Source organism: Prosopis cineraria, unplaced genomic scaffold (genome assembly GCF_029017545.1).
Source record: "Prosopis cineraria cultivar Desert tree isolate PC_DT_omini unplaced genomic scaffold, ASM2901754v1 PC4, whole genome shotgun sequence".
Lineage (NCBI taxonomy): Eukaryota > Viridiplantae > Streptophyta > Magnoliopsida > Fabales > Fabaceae > Prosopis > Prosopis cineraria.
In genome coordinates this window covers 13,472,521-13,498,980 of record NW_026555335.1, presented here as the reverse complement: position 1 = coordinate 13,498,980, position 26,460 = coordinate 13,472,521, and the positions used below count along the sequence as shown (strand labels likewise).

The following is a 26,460-nucleotide window of genomic DNA, read 5'->3' as shown; positions in this document are numbered from 1 at the left end:
ATTTCTAATTAATCAGACCACGTACACACATAGATTCATGATTAATTTTTTTGACCTTAGGTACGTTGATGATCATGATTTGAATTATTAGTATTTAATAAAAAATATATAATTTATAATAAAGTGCACTATTATAAATCAATATGACTCATTCTTTAGATTTCATATAATGTATGTGAAAGCAATGTATCAATTTTTGTATTAAAAGATAAATTACTACAATTTTTAACATTGAAATCACCATTATAATTTTTATTCCCAAAGCAACAAGTGCATATGCATACTTATAACATAATGCATACCATTCATAAATTTGAAATAAAAAACGTATCTAACTTAATTACATTTTAATAATGTTAAATTTATAAATTTACCAAAAATCACAAACAATGTGCCTATTCATAAAAACTGGAATCTTTTTAATTAGAGGCCAAATTCCCCTAATTACAATTAACGATGGACAAATTACGAATTCGAGGACCAGCACATACATACCTACATACATATATAAAAATTTGTTTGGAATCACAAGTTCACCAAAGAGTCCATCTCTCTCTCTCTCCCCACCCCAATGAAAAGGTCCGTCACACATGCACACGCGTCACTCTCTGATAGGCCATGACTTAGCATGACTTAGCGGTGCTCACCCAATCCTAGAACCGAAGACGACGACAAGAACCTTCAACTATGACTTCCAATGACGTTGTCACAGAAAGAAAATCCGGAGAGAAAGAGAGAGATAGACGATGAGGTGTCGTAGGCTTCAGAACTTGGAAAAAATAATGAGAGGCCTCAAATCGCTAGCCTTACATTCTCCTGTATGTGTTTGTGTAGTATAAGGGCTGGCTTTGCCTCTGCCTTACCTTATCCTATCCACTCACTCTCCAACGTCTCTCTCTCTCTCTCTCCCCCCTCCTTCCTTGTTACCCTTTTCCCTCACTCTCTCTAAAACCTCAATTCATTCCCTCTCTCACTTCCTTCCTGGTTCTGTATTCATCAGTTTGAAGAGTTCTCTTGTTTTTGTCTTTTAAACCCAGAAAAAATACCAGTGTTTGAGGTGTGATAGTTGTGTCTTTATTTTCCCTTTCGGCGAAATTAAAGTTTCTGTTTTCATGGCATTTATTATATAGTGAGCAAGCTTAATTAAGTTTGAATCCTGCAGATATTAATATTATTCGTGGCGGTTGCTATATTGATTGTGTCACGCCCAAGAATCTTCCAGAGTTTGAGGACGACGTCGACGGAGAGATTATTATTTAATCTCGCAGTTAATTATTCGATAAATTCAACTGTTTCTTCATAGTTATTTCCGTCCAGCAGCAAGAAAGAAGAAGCTAGAATTAAAACTCTCTTAAATTGAAGAGCTAGCTAGCTTTATCATTATCCAAGACGAAGAAAAGCTTCTTCAATTTCTTCATCTGCAACAATGGCTCCTAAAGCAGGCAAAACCAAACCCCACAAAACTAAGGGAGACAAGAAGAAGAAGGAAGAGAAAGGTCCGTTATATAATATATATATATATGTATGTATGTATGTTTATAGTTTCTGTCTCTGCACTGCGAACATGATAGGCTGATTACTGTGTTGAAGATGGAAGCTGAGGTTGAAGGAGAAACATGTGTGCGTGTGTGTGTAGTTTTATTTATTTATTGTCGTGTTTTGAGATTGGAGCTTAATTGATTCTTATGGTTGGGCTTATCCTTGTGGTTGTAAAGATTGCATGTTTCTTATCTGGAATACATTGTATCCATTGCAGTGTTGCCAACTGTAATTGAAGTTACTGTGGACACCCCAGACGATTCTCAAGTCACCCTGAAGGTATGGACATTTTGTCTTTTTCTTTTTCCCACCTTGTGATTCTCTTCAATTTGTTTTTGGGGCCATATCTTTTATAGTATTTCCTTCTTTGTCCCCTCCCCCCATCATACTGTGATTGAAGTAAAACTCTTTTAATTTCTTCTTGTTTTTTTTAAATATTTTACAATGGGGGTATTTACATTGTAATGATACAATAATTTAGCACTCTCTCCTGTTTAGTATTATAATTTTTTTTTAATATCATGTTAAAACTTTGTCCGCTCATTTTTAGAAGGTACTTTTGGATGTGACTCGGTGTCGTAAAATAGAAGATATTTTGATAAAAATAAATTTTTATTAATTATACTCATTTTAATATTACTCTTTTCTTTTTATTATATATATTTCCTCTCTCTATTTAATGTTTCAAAAATAAGGTTATATTAAACAAAGAATATTTTTAAAAATTTATGTTTGTGTTTTGCAAAAAAGATTATAAAGTGTATTTAATAGCTCGACTAGTATGCATAATTTTGTAAAAAAATATTTTATAAATTGGAATATATGAAAGGGTGTAAAGTATTTTTAGTCTTTTAAGATATAATTAACAATATTTTTTTTTAAATTCCCTTAAGGGTGTGAATGTACTTAATAATTTTTTTAATTTAGACACCATGTTAAATAAGGATAAGCATGAAAAAAATGCATAATTTTAAATATCATTAACTAACTTAACTTGTTGAAAATGTAAATTAATTAAAAGTGCCTTGTAGTAATTTTGAATGGAGGGAATATTACTTATAAATTATGATTAGTGTACAATAACTAATTTTCCTTAGCCCTGCATAATACATGAGACCTATACAGGGAAGTGAAGTGATACAGTTACAAACAAGTTTTTCTCAAAATTAAGTGAATATTACTTGTAAAGGCCAAGTTTTTTACTTTTATATATATATATATATATATATATTGGTAATGATAATGGCAATGAGAATGACTGTGGAAAATTGTGGTGGAGAACAGGGAATATCTACGGACAGGATCTTGGATTTGAGAAGGTTGCTTGGGGTCCACGTAGAGACATGTCACCTGACCTGTTACTCCTTGTCCCACGAGGTGCGCTTTCTTTTAATCACTCACTTGTAACCCTTATATTTCCTTTATTTTTAATTCCTCCCTAGACCACCAACCTATATTCCCTTTAGTCCCCAACAAATTTGTGACTCATTCACACTCCCTCCATATCACCCAATAATTGGGCTTCTTATATTAAATTAATTCTAATGATTTTTTTTTATAAATTTTATTTTTATGATTTCTTATATATATATATTGCCATATTTTTTATTATTTTTTTGGTCTAGTTCTAGAAGAATAAAATAAACATTGATGGTTTCCACACTTGGCCATTTGATGGCCAAGTGGTTGTGCAGTCATTGGTTGGCTCCAGGCAGTAGCTTAATACGTACAAATATGTGTATTTTGGCAACTTGACTTTACAAGCTGTAAAATTTATTTTAGATTCTTTAAATAAATGCATGGAGTATAATCATTAGAGAAAAATTTTAAGATAATGAATAAGATGTGAAAATTAAATTATGAATTTTCATTTCTTTTATTATTTTTTCTCTTATTAGTTATAGCACGTATAATACTATAAAAGAAATCTAAGATCCAAATTTTGTTTATTTCCACAAAAAAACAGAGATAAAATAATTTCAAGGAGTTTATTTTATTTTCGTGATTTGATTTAATGGAGCTTACAAATCAGGTATGCAAAAAAGAGTTTTTTTTTTTTGGGTTCTGTGTAAAGAACGGTTTTTTCCAGAGCCACCACTATTAAATACCCCTATACAATTAAATATCATAAAATTAATGAACGCTTAACCCGGTAAAATGACAATTAAAATAATTATCATTTTATTTTATTAAATTAAATTATTATATTGTTCGAGATTTATGTGTCTAACGAACAAAACGGCTAACGAATAATAACGATGAACAGGTGCGGGGTCCTAGGCTGAAAGATTCTGTTGACATTGTCTCGCTGAAACCTTATCACCTCTCCATAGTTGAAGGTAAATAAAACGAAAGTCAATTAAAATTTAACGGTCATGTTTACGATATCTATTCTATTACTATGAGTCCACTGTACCGTATCATCACTCTTACTTGTTTCTCACTCCTCTTCTATAGAGGACTACACTGAGGAGCTCGCAGTGACTCACATTCGGCGACTCCTCGACATCGTGGCATGTACCGCCGCCTTCGGCTTCTCCTCCACCGCCGGTAAGCCGGTTGTCCGGTCCAACACCAAGGATGCTGCCGGAACCAAAGAATCCGGTTCGGTTGAGATCGAACAGTCTCAGCAGCAGAGTCCAACTTCAGAAAATGGATTGGGAATCAGTTCGAAGCCTGAATCTGGTGATCAAAAGCTTGATTCTGGCGATGGAGAAGTTCAGAGAGGTGGTGTTGAAAAAGGCGACAAGTCGGAGAAAGTGGACATTGACATTTCCTTGTGTCCCCCACCGAGATTGGGGCAATTTTACGACTTCTTTTCGTTCTCGCATCTAACGCCTCCTATACATTGTGAGTTTTATTTGGCATGATTCTCGCTTTGTTATTTCCCTTTGTCTGTGGAGCAATTTGATTTCTAGGAAATAACTTTGGAGCTGTTCAAAAAATTTTGAAAAAAATTGCTGCTACTAAATTTTCAATTAGAAGTTTTGTTTCTCTTTGTTCACTTTTCTTTTTTGTGATTTCCGAGGATTCATTTGCCAAAACGAGTTAAAAAGAATAATGCAAGAGCTATAATCTTCGACCAGCAGAAGACAGTTAAACTGTTTATTGGGTTTACAGCTTTCATATTGTACTTCTTTTACCTATCGTGTGTGTATATATAATATGTATTGTGATGCTTCCTCTTTCATGGATATTATTTATCAGCGGATGGAATCTTTGTCTCCAAGACACATCCAGCATGCATGAATAACTTTGTCTTTTTTCCTTGTTTTCTTTATTATTATTATTATTATTATTATTATTATTTGGTCTGAACCATGCAGGATTAATTAAAGAGAACAATCTCGTTCAAAAATGTATTGTTTTTAAAGAGATTTTAGCTAGTTGACTACTACTCCAGCTCGTTAATCATTACAAAAAGTTTTGAATGTATTTAATAGCCTGTGAACCTGAAACCCAGTTTTCTTAAAGCGCTTTTGATTCTCTTACAGACATACGAAGGTCAAATCGTCCATTCCTAGAAGATAAGACAGAAGATGATTTCTTTCAGATTGATGTGAGGATTATTGCCTTATGCACCTCTCTACGTTAATTTGTTATACGGCCGCACTGTTTTGTAGTTTTACCCTGAATGAGTTTTTGCAATATAATATACCTTGGGGATTGCCATGGATATGATATGTACAGGTTAGGGTTTGCAGTGGAAAACCAACAACAATTGTTGCTTCCAGAAAGGGATTCTATCCTGCTGGAAAACGTCTCCTTGTCAGTCACACTTTAGTAGGCCTCCTTCAGCAGATAAGCAGGGTGTTTGATTCTGTAAGTTTTAACTCATTGATTCTTGGCATTTTCTTTTTTATAGCACTTCCAAATCATTTTTCCTGTATTGATTGCTTATATTTTTTTTTAAATTGTAAACTATACTTTTCCTGGCTATTTGATTTATTTCATTTTTGTAACATTTTAATATTAACAAACAACATCACTTCTTGCAGGCTTACAAAGCTCTGATGAAGGCCTTTACAGAACACAATAAAGTATGTACTTCTCATCATATATTTTCAAACTATTCTTTTAGAAAATGTTTTCACACTTATGGTATCATTTCAGTTTGGCAATCTTCCTTATGGTTTTCGTGCAAATACATGGGTTGTCCCTCCAGTTGTTGCTGACAATCCATCTGTCTTTCCCCTACTTCCAATGGAAGATGAATTGTGGGAAGGCAACGGTGGTGGACAAGGAAGAGATGGTAAGCATGATAAGCGACAATGGGCTAGAGAGTTTGCAATACTAGCTGCAATGCCTTGTCAAACCGCCGAAGAGAGGCAAATTCGAGATAGGAAAGCCTTTCTGTTGCACAGTTTATTTGTCGACGTGTCAGTCATAAAAGCTGTTTCAGCAATAAAGCATCTTAAAGAAAGCTCTTTAAACAGTCCAACTACCCAAACTTCCTATGGAGAAAAAATAGGAGATTTGGTTATTAAGGTGACCAGAGATGTATCTGATGCAAGTGTGAAGTTGGATTGCAAAAATGATGGGAGTCAGATTCTTGGATTGTCAGAAGAAGAACTTGCTCGAAGAAACTTGCTTAAAGGCATAACTGCAGACGAGAGTGCAACTGTTCATGTAGGTGAACTAAGTACTGTGAGCCTATAATAATTCACTGAAGTGTTATATTAATAATTTTTGTGTTTGTTCACGTAGGATACTCCTACTTTAGGTCTAGTAATTGTAAGGCACTGTGGCTTCACAGCTGTGGTGAATGTTTCAACTAAGGCAGATTGGGAAGGGAGTCCTATTCCTATGGACATTGATATTGAGGACCAGCCTGAAGGAGGTGCACATGCTTTAAATGTTAACAGGTCAGTTCTTCTATCACTTACACGACCTATTTAATGATCATGAGGCCTCCTTGAGTGACTACATATTCACTTTTTGTGTTAGCAAACCATTTACTGATCCACTATATGTTAAAATGCACTAATTAAGAAGAAAACTTGGTGCCCTTAAAGCGTTTAATGCAAATTTTGCTTTTACTATTCTGTTGGCTACATCTTTCTGGTATATCCTTGACAAAATACCATTGTCTTAATGATGCTTTGTATATGATTTCATGTACTGATACAACTAATCAAATTTCCTTCAGCTTGAGGATGCTGTTACACAAGTCATCTACGCCTCAATCATCTAATACAAATCAACGAACCCAAAGCACAGATGTTGAAAATTTACGATCTGCTAGGTCTTTGGTAAGGAGTGTTATAGAGAAAAGCTTACTGAAATTGCAGGAAGAACCCACCAAGCACAGTGAATCTATCAGATGGGAATTAGGAGCTTGTTGGGTTCAACATTTGCAAAATCAAGCTACTGGGAAAACTGAGCCCAAAAAGTCAGAAGAGTCCAAACATGAACCAGATGTTAAGGGGCTGGGGAAGCAAGGTGGGTTACTAAAGGAACTGAAGAAAAAGATTGACAGCAGGAATTCAAAGGCTGAACAAAAGAAAGACGCTTTAGCAAATAATGGTGTTGGCATAACTAACAAGTCAGATGCCACTCAAGAGGAGTTAGGGAGACAAGATGAAGAAAAGGAAGCTGTGTGGAGAAAGCTGCTTCCTGATGCAGCATATACACGTCTTAAAGAATCTAAAACTGGTCTCCATCTAAAGGTCTGTCTCTGCTATCTAACAAACATGCCCTTTTTTATTTTTTGCTCTGCACCTAAGTTAATTCACCGATAGAATTTATGGACTTTCTCAATTCTAACTTGTGTTATCTTAACTCACTAATTAACCATATTTGTCAGCCCTTGATATACAGGTATACTGACATTTATTGTGACAATTTTCCATATTTGCAGTCACCTGATGAATTGATGGAAATGGCACATAATTATTATGTTGAAACTGCACTTCCAAAGCTGGTTAGTTTCTTGACAATATAGATGTTTTCCTCTAGAGTTGTTATGAAATGTATTTGAACGTCATGGCTTCAAATTTTTTTAGGTGGCAGATTTTGGTTCCCTTGAACTTTCACCGGTTGATGGAAGGACATTAACTGATTTCATGCACACCAGGGGCTTGCGAATGTCTTCCTTGGGACGAGTGGTAATAGATATAATCATTTATCAGTTTATGCAACCTACCTAGATTTACAGCATTAATTCACTATTTTATCATTTTGTTACTCTAGTTTTGACCAATTTCTCTTTTTAATGACTCTTACAGTGTTGCTTTTTCACTTATGCAATTCATGGATAAAAGTAAATAATTAAAGGTTGATAATAACTAACACATGTCAATAAGGGTTTAATAGAGTGAGAAAAAGGGAAAATGTAGAGTTTTGATGAAGAAAGAAAAGAGGAAGCCCAAAAGCATGATTTATAGTTTGTTTGGTTTTGCATTTGAAGGACAGTACAGTATTTTGTTCTCTTGAACTAGTTCTGATAGCTCATTATCTTTCTTCTTTCTCCCTTCATTTAGAAGAATTTTCATGCTAGTAGTGATACTATGTGGTGTGGGACTTTATCTGAAACTTAGAAATTTAGATTTTACTTTTTCACTGAAGACCCCAACATTTAGTTTGTATAATTCATGTAATAACTCTTAACCTGTCAAGCACAATATTACCAGGTATAAAGCTTTACTCTTGATGGCTTTATACAACAACAACAACAACAAGCCTTTATCCCACTAGGTGGGGTCGGCTACATGGATTGCAAGACGCCATTGTGCTCTATCATTTATTAAGCTTTTAGAAATATTATTAATTAAGAGATCACGTTCAACAACTTCCAAGAGTGTTCTCTTAAGCCTTCCTCTACCTCTCTTAATCGGACTCAAAGTTATATGTTCCACTCTTCTCACTGGTGCCTCCCTTGGTCTTCTTTGTACATGCCCAAACCATCTCAACCGATTTTCTACCATTTTTTCCTCAATAGGTGCCACCCTCACTTTTTCACGTATGTGCTCATTTCGAATTTTATCTTTACGTGTATGTCCGCACATCCATCGTAACATTCTCATCTCTGCTACTCCAACTTTATGCTCTTACTGTCCTGTTAGAGCCCAGCATTCACTACTATATAACATTGCCGGTCTGATAGCAGTACGATAAAACTTTCCTTTAAGTTTATTAGGCACCTTACGGTCACAAATAACTCCTTTAGCTTTTCTCCAATTAAACCACCCAGCTTGAATTCTATGTGAAATATCTCCACTGATTTCGCCATCATTTTGAATAATGGCTCCCAAATATCTAAATTTTTCCACTTGAGGTATAATTTGATCTCCCAATTTCACTTCCAAATTATTTTCGAATAGTCCTTTACCAAATTTACAATATAAATATTCCGTCTTACTTCTACTCAGACGAAAACCTTTCGACTCCAATGTCCTCCTCCATAACTCAAGTTTGCAATTAACCTCTTCTCTTGTCTCTGCTATAAGAACTATATCATCCGCGAAGAGCATACATTTCAGGATTTCCTCTTGAATATGTTCCGTCAAAACATTTAAAATCAAGTTGAACAAATAAGGACTCAGAGATGATCCCTGATGTAGTCCAATCTTTATAGGAAAATCCTTTGTTTGACCACTAGGCGTTCTTATACTAGTTTTTTACCCCCTCATACATATCTTGTATGGCTTTAATATAAGCAATCCGTACTCCCTTTTTTTCCAACGCTTTCCAAAGCACTTCTCTTGGTATACGGTCATAAGCTTTTTCCAAAACAATAAAAACCATGTGTAGATCTTTATCTTTACAACGATACTTTATCTTGATGGCTTTATAAATGCACAAAATATTGATTTAAGGTCTTATCCAATCTTTTTTTCCCCCCAAACGAACTTCTTCAGATACCGTTTGCAATCATTTTTTTGTTGAATTTCCTATTTCACATGCCAATATTGCAATATGATTCTGATTCTTTCCCTGACGTTGGTTTATACATCACCAAAATGACCCTGCTAGCTCTTTTTAGCATGTAACGTGTTTAAAATATGATGTTGAGAGGTTTGATCATGCATATTCATGGATAACATCACCAAGTATATGTTTTATTTGATTTCGGTCTGCCAGGTTGAGCTTGCAGATAAGCTTCCTCATGTGCAATCGCTTTGCATACATGAGATGGTTGTTCGAGCCTTCAAGCACATCTTGCAAGCTGTCATTGCAGCAGTTGATGATGTCTCTGAACTGGCTTCATCTATTGCATCATGCTTAAACATACTGTTGGGAACACCTACTCCTGAAACTATGGATGCAGAAATTATCGATTGTGATAATTTGAAATGGAAATGGGTAGAAGCTTTCCTTCTCAAGAGGTTTGAGTGGCAATGGAAGCAAGAAAGTGTTCAAGACTTGCGAAAGTTTGCCATTCTACGTGGACTATGCCACAAGGTAAAGTAAATGACGCTCTTTGTAGCATATTGATATTGTGTTTATTCTGCTCACGTCACTTAAGACATTACAATAATCTTTCAACAGGTTGGACTTGAGCTGGGTCCTAGGGACTATGATATGGAGACAATATCTCCTTTTAGAAAGTTAGATATCATAAGCATGGTCCCCATATATAAGGTAAAAATATGGCATATTTAATTTTCTCTCATGTCTATCGTCAATTAATTTTGTCAAATTTCAATGATTGAATTACAAAATCAACTATTTGCACAGCATGTGGCTTGCTCATCTGCTGATGGTCGCACACTGTTGGAGTCATCGAAGACTTCTCTGGATAAAGGTAAATTGGAGGATGCTGTCAACTATGGAACTAAGGTATTCTACATCTTTGAGTGAGGATTTTTTTATGAAGCCAACATATAAACAAACCAACATATTGCGTTGGTTCTTGAAGGCACTGTCAAAATTAGTGTCAGTATGCGGACCATACCACAGAATGACAGCTGGAGCGTATAGTCTCTTGGCTGTTGTGTTGTACCATACAGGAGATTTCAATCAGGTATATATTTTAATACCTTTAAATAATTTCTGGTGACTCATCACATGACTGGTAATATACTTCGAAATTTCAACCTGCTTGCAACAGTTGAATTCTTTGTTTGTTAAATAATCTGAATTAATTCATGAACTTGTTTTCTCTTTCTTCTCTATCTCTATACCATGGCACGATTTACCAAGTAAATTCTCGGACAGCTAAGGACTTGACATTTTCTGAACTCAGAAGTAAACATAGACACTTAATCTTCTGACATGCATTTTTAACAAATTTGGTTGCAAAGGATTTTCTGTTGAATACCATTTCTAATCATTTTAGATTTGGATTTATTAGGCAACTATTTATCAGCAAAAGGCATTGGATATAAACGAAAGAGAGCTTGGACTAGATCATCCTGATACAATGAAAAGTTATGGGGATCTGGCTGTTTTCTACTATCGACTCCAACACACGGAGCTCGCTCTAAAGTACGTTTCTGTATATCCTATTCTGAACAGAAATTTTTAGATCATTTTACTGTGGCAGCAACCTTCATATTTCTTCATATGAGAAGCTACTTTCTCAGGCCTCTAGGAACTTTATGCCTCTAATTTTTAAAAAGATCAGAAACAATTCTAGAGGACCCCCGCCCCCTTTTTTTTTGGGCGATGCTATTTATAGACTGTTTTAGAGGTTTGACGAAGATCATGATTGATGACTTTGAATAATTCTTTGTACGTTGGCCATGTCTAAAAGATTAATCTATCAAGAAAAATATTCTTTCCGATTCAATTGCTCAAAGTAAAAAATCAACATTATGAAAAAGCAATGAAGTTTTATCATGGGAAAGATTTGCAAATCTAGATAAACAGGCTTTAACGTTTAAAGAATTGACAAAACTGACTCAAACATTACATGTCAAAAATCTAAAAGACTGTGGAGTGTTAGTGTTAAAACTTAAAAGACTGGGTCTGGATAGATGTACATAAACATGTTTTGAAGGAAATATGCTGAAGACAAAAATGTAATGTTAGGCAAAAAGAGGAAGAGTGAAGATATAGTAGCTTCTGTTGAACATACGCAGAGGACCGGCTAATTTTAAAGAAAAGAAATCACGGGTAATGACAAGCAGGTTCATTAATTAAAAGCATTTGAAGGAAACATTGAAGTTTGGAAACTAGTGAAGGCCTGAAGGGAGAGTCTTGATTCATGGGTCACATTCCTTCTGTTTTCCAAACGCAATACCAGAGAGTTATCCAAATTAAAGTGGCTATTTAAGATCTTTTGTTATTTTCTTAGTAAAATTATAAAAGATCGTTTGTATAGGAGCGACAAGCATTGGTGGATTGTGGGATTGTAAGTTTCCAATATTGGTAGGATGAATATGAGTTTTAGATAATACTAGATACTAATTTCTGATGCTAAGAAATTCATTTTATCGATAAGCCAAGCTGAAGACTGATTCTACACGAACAATATGCAAATTTTTATATAGACTTTTTATAATTATTCTTTTTACAGAATAACGCAGTACAGGCCTGTAATAATTAAGACTCATATTTCCTTGTAAATGTCTAGGTATGTCAATCGTGCATTGTATCTTTTGCACCTTACTTGCGGACCCTCACATCCAAATACTGCTGCAACCTACATCAATGTAGCAATGATGGAAGAAGGATTGGGGAATGTCCATGTTGCTCTCAGATACCTTCATGAAGCTTTAAAGTGTAACAAAAGATTACTTGGGGCTGACCACATACAGGTACCTCTCTTATTCCTGACATAAAATTTAATTTTTTTCTATTGCAAGAGATATTATACGACATGCCATAAAAAGTGTTGGACAAATTGAATGGAATTGATTTGTGACTGGATCATTAAAATGAAAATAAAAAAATCATAGGAAATATATCAATTGCTTTTCCTGGTCACAAGGGATTGGGATCATTATCTAACCCGTTAGAGGTCCAATGCTGTACCGTTAAAAAGCTGACACGCAAAGGTACTGTTTTTGAAAAAAGTTTATCAAAAAATTTAGCTTGGTACTCATCACTAATGATTAGCAAATTTGTGAAAAATAAGAAATTGCATTATGCTATTGATTGTAATTTGATGTTCCAAATTAATAGCTGGTGCATTCTACCCTTGGGAGCCCATGCTTACATGTTTAGCTTTTTTTTTTTTTTTTGGGAACATACATCAGATCAGGAAATGATAGTTGACACTTTTCGCTTGTTGAATGAATTATTGGTTTATTCAGACAGCTGCAAGCTACCATGCAATAGCCATTGCTCTTTCTTTGATGGAAGCATATTCTCTAAGCGTTCAGCATGAGCAAACCACCTTGCAAATACTCCAGGCCAAACTTGGTTCTGATGATCTAAGGACACAGGTAATCATTTTACACGCTATTTGATAATAGGTCTTCAATACATGATCCTTGCTCCTCAAATCTGTAGATGTGAACTTTTTGCAGGATGCTGCTGCATGGCTTGAATATTTTGAGTCAAAGGCTCTTGAGCAACAGGAGGCTGCACGCAATGGCACACCTAAACCAGATGCCTCAATCTCCAGCAAAGGTCATTTAAGGTAGATACTTCAATTAGAATAAGGCTTTTACTCCGTTAGCAAAACCAGAGTCTCATAAATATTATCTCCTTTATGAGTTTTGTTAATAATTGTATAAATCTTTCAAGAACAATTTAAATTTAGACTATACGGTTCAAAATTTTAAACCAGATCTGCCTATTTTCATGTGATACAACTTGCTCTTTTTTTTTTTTGGGGTCGAATCGTGAGATTACATTATATTTTGAAAATTTTCTTTCTGTTAAGTCAATTTTCTTGTTCCCTATAATATGAATGCTGATAATTCTGCAATGGTCATAAATCTTTCATTGCCATAATTGGCTACCTATTGCCCAAATCTGCAAGACATAGAATCAAGCGACCTTTATTTTCGTTCAAAATCTTCTTTTAAACTTATTTAACCTTTACAATGCCTTGCACCAGCGTGTCGGACCTCTTGGATTACATCACGCCAGATGCTGATCTGAAAGCAAGAGAAGCACAGAAAAAGGCCCGTGCCAAGGTAACACACAACTTTCTTTATCCATCATTTACCCTATCACTCTCTCTTTCTTACCCTTCATTTGCCCTCTCCGATTGTAAACTCACCAAATAATCGCCAACAGTTGAAGGGGAAGCCTGGCCAAAACTGGGAAACAGTTCCAGATGAAAATCAGAAGGATGAAGATGTGTCTGAAGAGCATCCTACTGTGGAGAACACAAGTGATAAAGAAAATAAATCAGAATCTCAACTTGCAGAACTTGTAATTGATAAAGTTGAACCCATGCTTTCAGATCAATCAATCCTCAATGAAAGCAATAACCTGGGGCAGGATGACACCTCAGATGAAGGATGGCAAGAGGCTGTTCCAAAAGGTCGCTCACTCACTGGGCGCAAGTCATCTTCATCAAGGAGGCCAACCCTAGCAAAACTGAACACTAACTTCATTAATGTTTCCCAGTCATCAAGAAATCGAGGCAAGCCCGCAAATTTTTCTTCTCCTCGAACAAGCTCAAATGAGACGAGTCCTTCAGTCGGGCCCTCCCTTCCTGCTCCAAAGAAGTTTGTAAAGAGTACAAGCTTCAGTCCTAAGGTGAATAGTACCAATGCCACAGCTACCGGAGCAGATAAGTTAGCAGATTCAAAGTCAGCCCCAACTAGCCCTGCTGTAAGTGATCAAAATGCTAAAACGGCTCCTTCTGCCAGTACCATCAGTGTTCAGACAGCAGGTAAACTTTTCTCCTACAAAGAAGTTGCCTTAGCTCCCCCTGGTACAATTGTGAAGGCTGTGGCTGAGCAATCACCAAAGGGAAATCTTGCTGGTCAGCAAAACCCCGAGGCAAGCCACGAGATAGTTGCAACGGAGAGGGTTCATTGTGCAGCAGCATCGAGAAAGGATGTGGAAGAAAAACATGTTCAGAAACCTAGTGATGAGAAGCAGCTTTTGGTTTCGGAAGAAGAAAGTTCAAGCGTTGTACATGAAGCAAAAACCAAAATAGAAGCTGAAGCGGTGACAGACAATGCAGATTTTGCAAAAGGTACCGATGTCAGAGATGAGGTTGTCGCTGTGAAACCCCAAGAAGATAGTAGTCATACAGTTAAAGAGAAGAAAGCTGGAACGACCAATATCACAGTCGGGCAGGTTGAGAACAATGATTGTTTGAAGAATTTGAGCGACGGTGCCGCTCGAAGTGAATCAAAGACAGAAGTACTAGAAAGTTTCCCAACAACTCCCCTCGATTCATTTCTCCCAACCAATTCAGCTGAAGATTCAAAAGAGTTGCTCAATAACGATGCATCTGTATCAAAAGAGAAGCTTGCTGAAGGAGATGAAAAACAACATGAATCGCTCAGTGGTAATGCAGATAGCAAGTCAATACCATCAGAAGGAGAAAAGCAAGATGAAACAGAATCAGGAAAGGAAACAACCAAGAAACTTTCTGCAGCTGCGCCACCATTTAATCCATCAACTATTCCTGTTGTTGGCTCAGTTCCAGTTCCAGGCTTCAAAGATCATGGAGGAATTTTGCCCCCGCCAACAACTATTTCTCCTATGATTGCAGTAAATCACCGTAGATCACCTCATCAGTCAGCAACAGCAAGGGTTCCATACGGTCCCCGCATATCTGGAGGCTACAATAGATATGGGAACCGAGTTCCACGAAATAAAACTGTATTCCACACTAGTGAACCCACCACTGATGGCAGTTGCATTAGCCCTCCCACGATAATGAACCCACATGCCACTGAGTTTGTGCCTGGCCAACCTTGGGTTCCCAACGGCTATCCAGTGCCTGCTAATGGATATATGACTTCACCAAATGGTATTCCAGTTTCACCAAGTAGTTTGCCCATGGCTCCCAATGGAATTCCATTATCCAATGGATATCCAACTTCAGTAAATGGTATCCCAGTGACTCAAAATGGATTTGCAACATCTCCCACTGGTTCCACAGATCTAGCACCAGTTGAGAATGTTGAAAATGATCTCGAAAACATAATGAAACGCCAGATAAGGAAACTAAAGAAGAAACTTCAACAGAAGTCAAGTGTGAAAAGCTGGAAGTTGAGCAAAATACTCAAGACCAATCTGCCAGCACTGAAAATGGTTCTAAAACAGAAGAAAATCCCATAGACCTAGTCCCAATGGCTGATTGTTGTCAAGAAGAAAAAGAACTTAGCAAGGAAATAGTGCCTGAGAAAAATCCAAGCAAGTGTTGGGGGGATTACAGTGATAGTGAAGCAGAAATGATTGAGGTCACAGGTTAAGGTGCGTTGAACTTTTGTTAGTAACTCCCATGTTATATTTGTTTAATCTGCTCCTTTTATAACGTTTGGTTGCCTTGACAGTTTTGTATCTTCTTCGTGAGACTCCAAGGGATGATGACTATGTTCTAGAACAGTGAGGCCCCAATTTACAACTGGGTTGGCGAGTTCAATGACCTGAAAACTCATGGAGAACTGATGACAGTAAGGAAATGCAAAATTCTTATACGACCTGGTGCTCTAATAATGGAGGAGGTTAGGTTAACAGTCTTGTTCATATTGTCCAAAAGCAGTCTTGTTTATAGCCTATTTTGCGGAAGCAAGTCATCTAGACGTTGAAGCCTTTGTTGAGTGGCTACGCATCTCCTGTATTAAATTGTTTCAATCTTTTCCTGCTATAAATTTTTTGTTGTGTTGACGGATTTGTAGCTTCTTGGTCATCCTCCAAGGGATGATGACTAGGATCCAGAACAATAAGGTCTCACTTTGCAGACCTGTATTTTGTTTTCCTTGTGGTAGCCCTTGTTTGTATTTCACGAGTTTGTTCATAAACTCGAAATGTTTCTTTTTCGTATAATGAATAGCTACAATGCTAAGGAGTGAACGTGCTGACCTGGACCACTTTGAAAGTGAGCAATAATGATGTGTTTAAAATCCTAATAATTTTATCCATGTAGTCACGAAATTGCACCTAGAACACACCACTTGACCTTTATGAATTTGTCTTTTGCCTGATGAACGTCCCTACGACATTCTAATGTGCATTGAATGATATTTTCGAAGCATATCTTCAAATACGTGTGTAGCTATAAATATAATATCATTTTCAAGGTTATTCTAGTTTATAGCTTTTCCATGGAGACTCCTTTGAAGCATTTGGGACAAATGTCACAATGTCTAGCTCCTTGGGATTAAAAATGTTTCTGCCATAGTCAACTGAGTTCCCTCAATGAGGTTTTCCTCTCTCCCTCCAGTCCACCAGCTTCCCCCTTCTTGAACACTCGTCTCACCCCCATCAGCTTTTGTTACTCCGTCTTTGATCAGGCTCCTTTGATTCGTGTATGTTTGATACATACAGAAGTGTTTCTTATAAAGAAAATGAGATAGGTACATTTTTTATTTTCTTTCGACAGAACATTTTTACTTACAAAACATTACATAATTCTCCTAAGAAATGCCAAAATTTGGATGATTTCTATCTTGCAAATTCACGATGTTATAGAGTGCTTCCATAGAATTGGCAAACACTCTCATCTTCTTGTATCCTTTGTCCCAACTCCCAACAGAGAGCCAAACCTTGTGAATGCTGAGTATCTAAGTACTGAGGTAATAACCTAGTTTCTTCATGGATTAACAAAACCATGCACATCCAGCTTACTATTGAGGGGTCCGACTTCCTCTAGCTTATTCGTTTATTGACTTGTTGATTGCTCAACTTATGTTTTAACAAATCATTGAAATCAAGCCTCATATCCTTGAATACAATCTATGTGGCTGAAAAGGTTGTGTCCTTTTCCCTGTAAATCTCTCCAGCAAAGACCTTACTAATGTATATATTCTTTCACTGCATCCAAAAAGTTTGAGTGAACACTCTTTGCCAAGGTAACCTCCTCGTTGCATTGATTCCCACTTTATTTATTTATTTATTTTGCATTCCATGGAATTCAATCCTGCAATGACAAAGTAAAAAAATATTAAATATAAATTCCATATGAATTCCATCTCCAACCATGTTTGGAAGAGAGCATTTAATATTTTCGGTCATTTCTAGATACTTATCTAGATAGATGTATTGGGTTTGTATTGACATTTACCCACAAAATTGTAAGCCAATTTAGTCAAGAAACCATGATTATGTCTCTAGCAAAGCACATCATCCATCAAGACCTTATTTCCTTGGAGGTTTAACCAAGGTGATATGCCTAATTACCTCCTCGGGCAAAAAATGTCTCATTTTATTGATGTTCCTGCTCACGTCGGGAGTAACGAAATCACAAGTCTCTCAATTTGATTGCTCCATGATCAAAGTGTCATATATTAAGGATTTAAGCATAGGTGACCATTTATCAACCCATAAAGAGTATTTATTTGCCTTTCCTATGAATTTGTCCCAAACATTATGTTAGAATTACTAATCCGTCCTTGATAGAGACCCGATCATTATGTCAAATCAATGAGTGAATATCTGGCATACTCTGGTCTAATGAGGTTTGATCGGAATTAGGAATTAATTGAGAATTAATTATTGATTGAATCCAAATCAAGAAGTTTGACTTCACATTTAATGTGAAATATTCCATTGTAATAATTCCCTCCATTATGAGGCAAATTTATTACGATTAGAATTTCTCATTTCATGACAACCTTTCACACTATAAGTAGTAGTGGGTGGATGGAAAAAAAAAAAAAAAATCACCATAGAATGACTCTCTCTCTTTTCAATATTTGTTCTTACCTCTTTCTCTAAGGTGCATTAGCTATGCGTCAAAGAAAGGACTCTAGTAGTCCTATATCGTAGTGTCTAATTGGATAGGCTCTGTAATGCCCAAATCTGTTAAAACTCTTACCCTACTCCTTTTTCTAATTATTATTTGGTTATAACATCCTTCACATTGCATATAATCCTCCAAGTGTATGGAGAGTCCCTGTCCTCTTAAGACTATCGGAAACATAATGTAACTGCATCGTATTTTCCACAAAGTACTCTACCCAAATCAATAAGCAAATTCCAACATAACTTCATAATATAAGCTCTATTCTGCATAAGAAGATTTTTAACTCCAAGACCTCCTTCCCCTTTGCTTCTGATTACAAGCTCTGTCATGTGGTAAAATTCTTCCAGTGGCTGTTTTGCTATGCTGGTATTTTTCTAGGACTGGCTCCTTGTTTTCTGGCTTTTCAACCATCAATTTCTTTTGTTTGCATTTACTTACCTTTCGTTTTACTTAAATAGGATAACTTATTTTCCTTCTAGTTATTTTATATGTGATTAAAATTGACAATCTATCTTAGGCATAAAGGAAAAATTACTATCAATTCTTAAATTCAGTATGGCAAGAGATTTTCATTCCCAGGTCACTCATAAGTGATCATTACAGTAACAACAATATATGACCTCTGATCTGATTACCCAAGGTAACCATTTCTCCTAATTCCTAATATCAAAAACCCATCTCGTGCATATCACACTATGAATAACACACAATTATGGTGTTCCTACTAGCTAGCTTAATCCATTCTGGTTTTCCCAGGAAATTCAATCACGTCAAAATCAGCTAATTTTAGTGAGTGGGATGGGCTAATTATAAAACCTACATGTAGGCAAGGACCTTCGAAAGTCCATAATGATTACAGTAGCAACACAATGAGCAAGAGCCCCAAGAACAACAAACACATGAAAGATCTGATGACTGTGTCCTGCAACATCAAAAGCCCCAGGCTTGCATCGTTCTGGGAATCTACTCACATAAAACGCAGCTCCAGTGGCATAGAGAAGAGCCATGGCAAGCTCATAACCAAGAGCTACAAAAATATGAGGGTGGCCCCAATGGAGGGCAAGGGCGTGAGCTGCTGGAATCACACCAGAAAAGCCCATTGAGAGGAACAAGAAGGCCCTCAAGGGTCTGAACTGAGGAGCAGTGAGAGAAGGGGAAAGAAGAGTGATGATGACCAGGATTCCGAGGAGAGAGATTGAGGTTAAGTAGATTTGGCTTGCCAGAGGGCTGCAGAAGAAGACGTAGTAGATGGGAGCCACGAAGGAGCAGACTATCATAAGAGCAATGCCTGCGTAGTCCAGACGCCAGAAGAAGAGACTGTAGCTTTTGGAGTGGCAGGCCAAAAGATGGGAAAGAGAGCTGCAAGCCAAGCAGCCCATGCCTCCGCCCAAGAACACAAACCATGGCCATGTTGGGATTGTTTCTCTCAGCTCGCCGAGGATTGATGGCTCCCAAATTTGTCTCAAATGCGAATCCTGGCAAGAACAAATATCAGTTCTAAGTTATTCAGTTTCATGTTCAGTGTTCATCTTAGGATCTATGATGAGATTCAGATTTTAAACTTTTAATGTGATTTTTATACGAAAATTTTTAATTAGAACAGTTCACATGCAATTTTCTTATGTTTGCAGTTTTCATGATGAATCATGATAGCAATTAAATTCTCTTTCTTTATTCAAGCTCTTAGTATTGAAGTGCTACAGATGCAAACATGCTTTATGGATAAATGACTCCAAATAAAGATTGCAATGTCCCCTTTATTAACAAGAGATACTGAACTACTGACTTCTCCATCTAATATACAAGAAGACAGATGAGATCACCTTTTCTAACTTATCTTGTAGAATAAAGTTATAGAGATCCCTGGCTCCTTGTTCTGTTTGACTTTTTTTTTTTTGGGGCCAATTTGTTCTGTTAGATTTAAGCGGCCATAGTCAACTAAAGGGAAAAAATAAAAGAATTTATTTAATAAAAAAATTTTAAGAATTAATATAACAAGTATGAGAAGGCTTGATATTTATGTACAATTAATATATAAGAGGGCTTTGTTTTTTACATAAATACTAATACTAACTAAAAACAATTAATTACCATCTCTAATTGAATTTGCCTCGATCCAAAATTCTTGAGTCAATGTTCTGATACAAAAAATGCTTTTAAGTTTTTTATACTAGTTTTGAATAAAGCATCTTTGTAACATTTAAAATATCATTTTATATTTTTAGAGTATATAAATTTTAATTTCTACATGTAGTAAAATAGATTTTATTCTTCAAACTTAGTTATTTCTAAAAACTTTACAGTTATTAATATATATTAAAAATCTTCTAAGTAATACATCCAATCTTATATTATATATTGGTCACCTTTTAGAACATATTAATAGTCTTATATTTTACTCCTTCCAATTTTATATATTCCCGTCGATTATTATTATAAGACACCTTTAATCACCTCATCGGAATCAAGAAGAGCTGGTTAAGTTATTAACTTTATCTAAAAATAACATAAAATTTCACCTTTATCCTATTTAAATGAAAAATTTTCAAATTCACATTCCATTCTGTATCATAGTTAATAAGTTTAAATAGGGCTAATATTGAAAAAAAATGTAATTAATACTCCATCAAGTGTCTTATATTAAGGACTAAAAAATCCTTCTAAAAAGCATCTTATAATAGGGACCGGAGGAAGTATAAGACATTTTTTGTCTTTTTTATTAGTCATCATGTAAGTTTGTTGGAATATTAAATATTTTTTTCATCTATGCTCTACATTGAAAGCCGTGATGTAGGGATAATGAAAGAGCTTAGAAATTGACATGATAGTGAGTTTTTTTCCCCATTACACATGAGTATCCTTATGTCAAAGGCAATCCCGCTTAAGATACTATTAGGCACTAAATGAGAGACCTCTTTCAATGAAGATTCGAATCAATCTTGGTTTGTCACATTGTGAGGAATTAGTTTTTTTCACTATACCCACCTCTTTTAGCTTGTTTTTTTTACATAAGCAAAATCACATTTTTCAATAAGTATTCATTGCAAACTTCCTAAATTACCCCTCATAATTTTATCATTCATAATCATAAGAAACAATTGATCAAAACTTGATTAACACAATTAATAAAGGGTATTATAGTCCAATCATTTTATTTTCAAATACAATTAATATAATTAATTAATTTTCTTAAATTGTGTGATACAATTTTTTTTGGTATACAAGATACAATTTTTTTCTCCTACAAATAGAATCGAAAGAAGTATCTTTTAGAAAATAATTTTATAATTTTAAATAGAAGAAGTATTTAGGACCAGAGTGGGTAGTCATTAATCACTTTGCATAAAAAACATGAATCATTAATTAACTTTTTTTCCCCAAAATGACCATGTTTACAAATCACAACTTCCCATGAAATAAATAGGACTAATTTTGAAAAGTTATTTCATGTTTAACTATCCATCCATAATTTTAATGAATTAGTTATGTCCTATATTTAATATTAGAGTTAGTGTTATTATTGTTTTTAATCACTAAAAAAGAATTTGTTTGGGCCAATCTATAACAAAAAAAAAAGGGCATGACTTTTAAGGACCAAGATAAGGTTAGGCGACCTTAATTGTTTGCTCTGATTACAAGTGAACTTTTTCTTTTTATTAAAAAAAATATATCAGTAGAATAATGGCTCAAAGCGTAAGAAGCACCGCCAAACAAATAAAAATAAAAATTTAAAAAAACTACGCCCTGACACAACAAAAGGCCTTCTATATTTCTATTTACGGAAAAAGAAAGGGAGACTAGCAACTAGGGCCCTCCTAAGTAAATTAATCATGAATAAGGCTAAAAAAAAAAAAATTAAAACACTTATATAAGCCAAGCGTCTCAATTGTAATTAAATTTTTTGATTTAATTATTAAAACACCCTTGATTTATATCTTCACCGAAGCTCTGCCACCGTTGAACAAACCACCACCGTGGTGCTATAGGCCAGATCTTCGTCACTGGCCGCCGAACCTCTAGCGCGAACAAGTGGTCAACAACTAATCAATCTAAAAAATAGGGTAATAAAAAGTTTTATCCCTTGATCTCTTCACTGTTTAAAAGATATGTTGCTATTAAACTAGCAAACATCTTTAATTATATATAACAAAATAATATACACATACACATATCATAAATTATTTTCAAACATTCATGTGACTTGCTGCTAGTCATGGACATGTTTATATCCAAATGCTCATTCAGAAATTCATGTGTAAAAAAAATTATAAAATTTTTAATCCAAACTTGTTCAATTTTTTAACAATTTGTTCTTTCAATATTGTCATATTATTAATATTATGCCAAATAAAATATATATATATATATACTCCCTCCGATAAAAAATATAAAACATTTTTAGTCTTTCGAAGTGTAATCATTACTTTTTTTTAAAAGTGCCCTATTAATAATGATTTTATATTTATTATAAGGTGTTTAATATAAATAAATATGAAAAGATAGGGTTTGAAAATAAATAACTATTTTATTGTAAGGTAAGATTTAATTAAAAATGTATTACATTTTTGAACGGAGGAGCATATGTTATAAATTTATTTTCTAAGCATTTTCATGAGTTTTAATTAATCATAAATATATTGTTGTTCATATATAGACAATAATTTATAAATATTTGAACATTATTTGTTCAAACATAAAAAAAAAATTGTAAATTTTTAAAACCCATCTTGTTCAATTTTCTTAACAATTTGTTCCTTCAATATTGATATATTATCAATATTATACTAAATAAAAAATATGTATGTTGTAACTTTATTTTTAAAATATTTTCATAGGTTTTGATTAATTGTTTATATCCAGACAATCACTTATAAATATTTGACTATCACTTGTTTATACATAAAAAGGTTGTAAATTTTTTTTTAGCTTGTTCCATTTTGTTAACAACTTGTTCTCTCAACATTAACAAATTATTAATATTATGTTAAATATATATATATATATATATGTTTTAAATTTATTTTTCAAGTATTTTCATGAATTTTAGTTAATCACAAATGAATTATTATTCATATTCGAACAATCACTTATAAACATTTGAATATCACTCTTTTACGCATGAACAAGTGATGTTCTCATATTTACAAATGATTGTTCAAATATGAACAACATGTTTATAATTAAGCAAAACTCATAAAAATGTTTGAAAAATAAATTTAGAACACATACATGTTTTTATTTAACATAATATTGATAGCAGGTTAATATTGAAAGAATAAGTTGCTAAAAAATTGAATAAGTTGAGTTTTAAAAATTTATAACTTTATTATGTATGAGCAAATGATGCTCGAATATTTACAACTTACCATCCAAATATGAATAATAATATATTCATGATTAACCAAAACACATGAAAATATTAAAAAAATAAATTTACAACATATATTTTTTTATTTAGTATAATATTGATAATATGTCAATATTGAAGGAATAAATTGTTAAAAAATAAACAAACTGAGTTTTAAAAATTTACAACTCTTTTTATGTATAAACAAATGATATTTAATATTTACAAAAGATTGTTCGGATGTAAACAATAATATATCCATAATTAACCAAAAACCAAGAAAATTTTTAAAAAATAAATTTACAGCATATATATTTTTTATTTAGTATAATATTGATAATATGTCAACATTGAAAGAAAAAACTGTTAAAAAAAATTGAACAAGCTACGTTTTAAAATTTTGCAACTTTTTTTTATGCATAAACAAGTTGTGTTAGAATATTTACAAGTGATTTTTTCAATATGAATAATAATTCATTTGTGATTAACTAAAATTTATGAAAATACTTGAAAAATAAATTTAGAACATATATATATATTTAACATAAATATTAAGTCACATAAATATTTGAAAACAATTCACAATATATAATATAAATATATACATATATGCTGTGCAGTAAATAATTCGAGACTAGTGGCAATATATCTTTTAAACACCTAAGGGAGCAAGGGATAAAACCCTTCCTTAGACCCTTTCTTAAATTGGCCAGCTATTGATCACCTGTTGGCGACCAGTGATGGAGGTCCAACATTTGGCATGGCAATGGTTAATTTGGTGGTGGCAGCCCTGCACTGGGAGGAGCTCTGACGAAGGTGGGGATTTTTTTTTTTTTTATAAATCAAGAGTATTTTAGCAACTGAAAAAAATTAGTTGCAATTGAGGCCCTTGGGGTTTATAGAAGTGTTTTAGAATATTTTTTTTTGGTTTTACATGTAATCAATTTATTTTTGAGGGTCCTAGTTGAGATTCTGCCAAAAAGAAACGAAAACCAAAGACTAAGAACAACCAGAAATCACATGGCCTCAGCTCGATTGGTCCACTTATCAGGCACGGCTTTCGCACAACCATATCATATGTCGCGCCACTGAGATTTTACTGGCCCCTCCCCCCACCACCTTTGTCCCCATATATATATATATTTTTAATTTAAGCTGTACAAATTTTTAATTTTGGATCGTACAGATAGCTTAAGTATGAACACTCTTTATAATAAGCTTCTAAATTCTAAATTTACATTCGTATACAGAAATAAAAAAAATAAAAAAATTATTGCGGAAGCTTCCTTCAGTTAGAAAACTAATTTAGAAATTTGCAACTTGAAATTTCTAACATCAGCTAAATTATAGGCTTACGTTGTACATGGACATATCTTATAAATAATATCGTTTTAGTATATTTTTTATGTTTATGGAATAGATATATTACCAAAATATTTATTATTTATTATAAAAATTTCAAAAATATATAATTTTAAGTTTCTATATTATATTCGTAAAAGACGTGAAAAGTAAAAATATAAAAACCTAAAATAAAATGTGAATAAAATGCAGATGTTGTAAGACAAACTCAGTGTTAGTAGCTATGACTTCTGCAATACTAGATTTTTTTTAGGCCAACAACTAATGTTCCAAATTTTTAAATGCAAGAAATAATTAAATGTAAAATTGTAAACATACCGAGAATCGGTTGCTACCAGAGCTGTTGATCGCCTTCGTCGTCATCAACACGCCTCCCGCCGCAGCTCTGGTCCCACCACCAAATAGAAACTTTCAGATTAGCCTCGTCGATCATAAATCACATAACCATATTCCATGAAATACCACAACAAACTACATATTGACATACATGTCTCTCAACCAAGGCGATATATACCTGCACAAATTTGAAGCGAAATCTCCGAGCTCGAGCTGCATCGTCTTCATAGTGCTCACCAGAGCGATTGCCGCGAATATCAGAAATCCCGCCAAATGCCTGCACAATCAATATCCAGGTTTGTTCATACCAATCACTCTTTAGGAATTTATGCATTCGCATACCAACTTTGTGGTAGAATAAGTTGAATGAAATTGAAATAGAAGCAGGATTACAGATTGGATTCTCACGTCCAAATGTTTAGGGTTTCATTGTGCCATGAGAAGATGCTCAACAAGGCGTCCTTCACGGGCCATTCCGAGCGGTAATAGTTCAATATATATTCGTTATCTCTTAAGAACTCCGGCAACTCCTGGTACCTCACCAAGCGTCGTTCGAATTTCACCGTTTTCTTCGCTCTCCCCTTCATCTCCGGACCGTCCTTGCCGCTCTGACTGTTATTAACTCTACAGTGATGACTGGCCATCGTCGATCTCCGAAATCAATGGCTCAGCCTCACCGGAAATTTTTGCCGGCGTGAATCTCGCCGGGCCTCGGCAGTCCAGTAGATCTACTCCGACCTCCGAGCTTCTATCGTCGCCTTAGAATTTAGCCTATTTATATTCGGGGAACAGAAGCATCTCGTCAACACAGCTTTTTAAATTTCTTCCCCTAATTTTTTTGCTTTGAAAATAAGTTGCAGAAGTAAAAGATTTTCCCTATGGACAGGAATGTGTGGGTTTGGAAGACCCTCAAAATGTTGATAATAATAATTGGTACTTGTAAGAATGAAGATAAGCAAAAAATTACAGTACTAATATTATTTTTTTTTTGACCGCAGTACTCAAATTCAAATATTAAATTTCACATGTAATTATATAATTATAATTATGATTATAATTGATTTAGCTGAATATTTGAACAGAATATATATGCTCCCTGTCATGC

The 26,460-nt window shown here is 34.4% G+C and overlaps 2 protein-coding genes and 1 long non-coding RNA gene across 3 annotated transcripts; 2 read left to right on the top strand and 1 right to left on the bottom strand.

The window, feature by feature from the left end:
- Positions 1 to 795: 795 nt before the first annotated feature.
- LOC129308195 (protein REDUCED CHLOROPLAST COVERAGE 2-like) lies at positions 796 to 16,411 on the top strand. The gene is made up of 25 exons (XM_054949241.1): positions 796 to 1,057; positions 1,163 to 1,496; positions 1,757 to 1,818; positions 2,824 to 2,916; positions 3,806 to 3,878; positions 3,997 to 4,389; positions 5,034 to 5,098; positions 5,230 to 5,361; positions 5,538 to 5,579; positions 5,653 to 6,168; positions 6,247 to 6,404; positions 6,689 to 7,208; positions 7,400 to 7,462; positions 7,545 to 7,646; positions 9,622 to 9,942; positions 10,030 to 10,122; positions 10,219 to 10,320; positions 10,400 to 10,504; positions 10,835 to 10,968; positions 12,059 to 12,242; positions 12,741 to 12,872; positions 12,957 to 13,069; positions 13,493 to 13,571; positions 13,675 to 15,819; positions 15,900 to 16,411. The coding sequence occupies exons 2-24, from the start codon at positions 1,427 to 1,429 to the stop codon at positions 15,682 to 15,684; spliced, it is 5,562 nt and encodes a 1,853-aa protein (XP_054805216.1). The 5' UTR covers positions 796 to 1,057; positions 1,163 to 1,426; the 3' UTR covers positions 15,685 to 15,819; positions 15,900 to 16,411.
- A 2,412-nt stretch (positions 16,412 to 18,823) lies between these two features.
- Positions 18,824 to 26,241, bottom strand: LOC129308228 (heptahelical transmembrane protein 2-like). Its single transcript, XM_054949286.1, has 4 exons — positions 25,764 to 26,241; positions 25,534 to 25,632; positions 25,338 to 25,404; positions 18,824 to 19,785 (listed from the first exon to the last, which is right to left on the bottom strand). Exons 1-4 carry the CDS (start codon positions 25,997 to 25,999, stop codon positions 19,114 to 19,116), a joined length of 1,074 nt encoding a protein of 357 aa, XP_054805261.1. The 5' UTR covers positions 26,000 to 26,241; the 3' UTR covers positions 18,824 to 19,113.
- LOC129308229 (uncharacterized) lies at positions 25,373 to 26,234 on the top strand. Its single transcript, XR_008592568.1, has 2 exons — positions 25,373 to 25,651; positions 25,743 to 26,234. It is a non-coding gene; the product is annotated as an uncharacterized LOC129308229 (long non-coding RNA).
- Positions 26,242 to 26,460: the final 219 nt, after the last annotated feature.

Bases quoted from the DNA above. Each gene is read 5' to 3' on its own strand.
- LOC129308228 (XM_054949286.1), bottom strand. From the start codon at position 25,999: ATGGCCAGTCATCACTGTAGAGTTAATAACAGTCAGAGCGGCAAGGAC. The intron at 25,405-25,533 runs GTATATATCGCC...TGGTGGGACCAG, and splicing joins TTCGCTTCAAATTTGTGCAG to AGCTGCGGCGGGAGGCGTGT. The intron at 19,786-25,337 runs GTATGTTTACAA...TGTTCTTGCCAG, and splicing joins CTGGTAGCAACCGATTCTCG to GATTCGCATTTGAGACAAAT.
- LOC129308195 (XM_054949241.1), top strand. From the start codon at position 1,427: ATGGCTCCTAAAGCAGGCAAAACCAAACCCCACAAAACTAAGGGAGAC. The intron at 2,917-3,805 runs GTGCGCTTTCTT...AACGATGAACAG, and splicing joins GTTACTCCTTGTCCCACGAG to GTGCGGGGTCCTAGGCTGAA. The intron at 7,647-9,621 runs GTAATAGATATA...TCGGTCTGCCAG, and splicing joins TGTCTTCCTTGGGACGAGTG to GTTGAGCTTGCAGATAAGCT.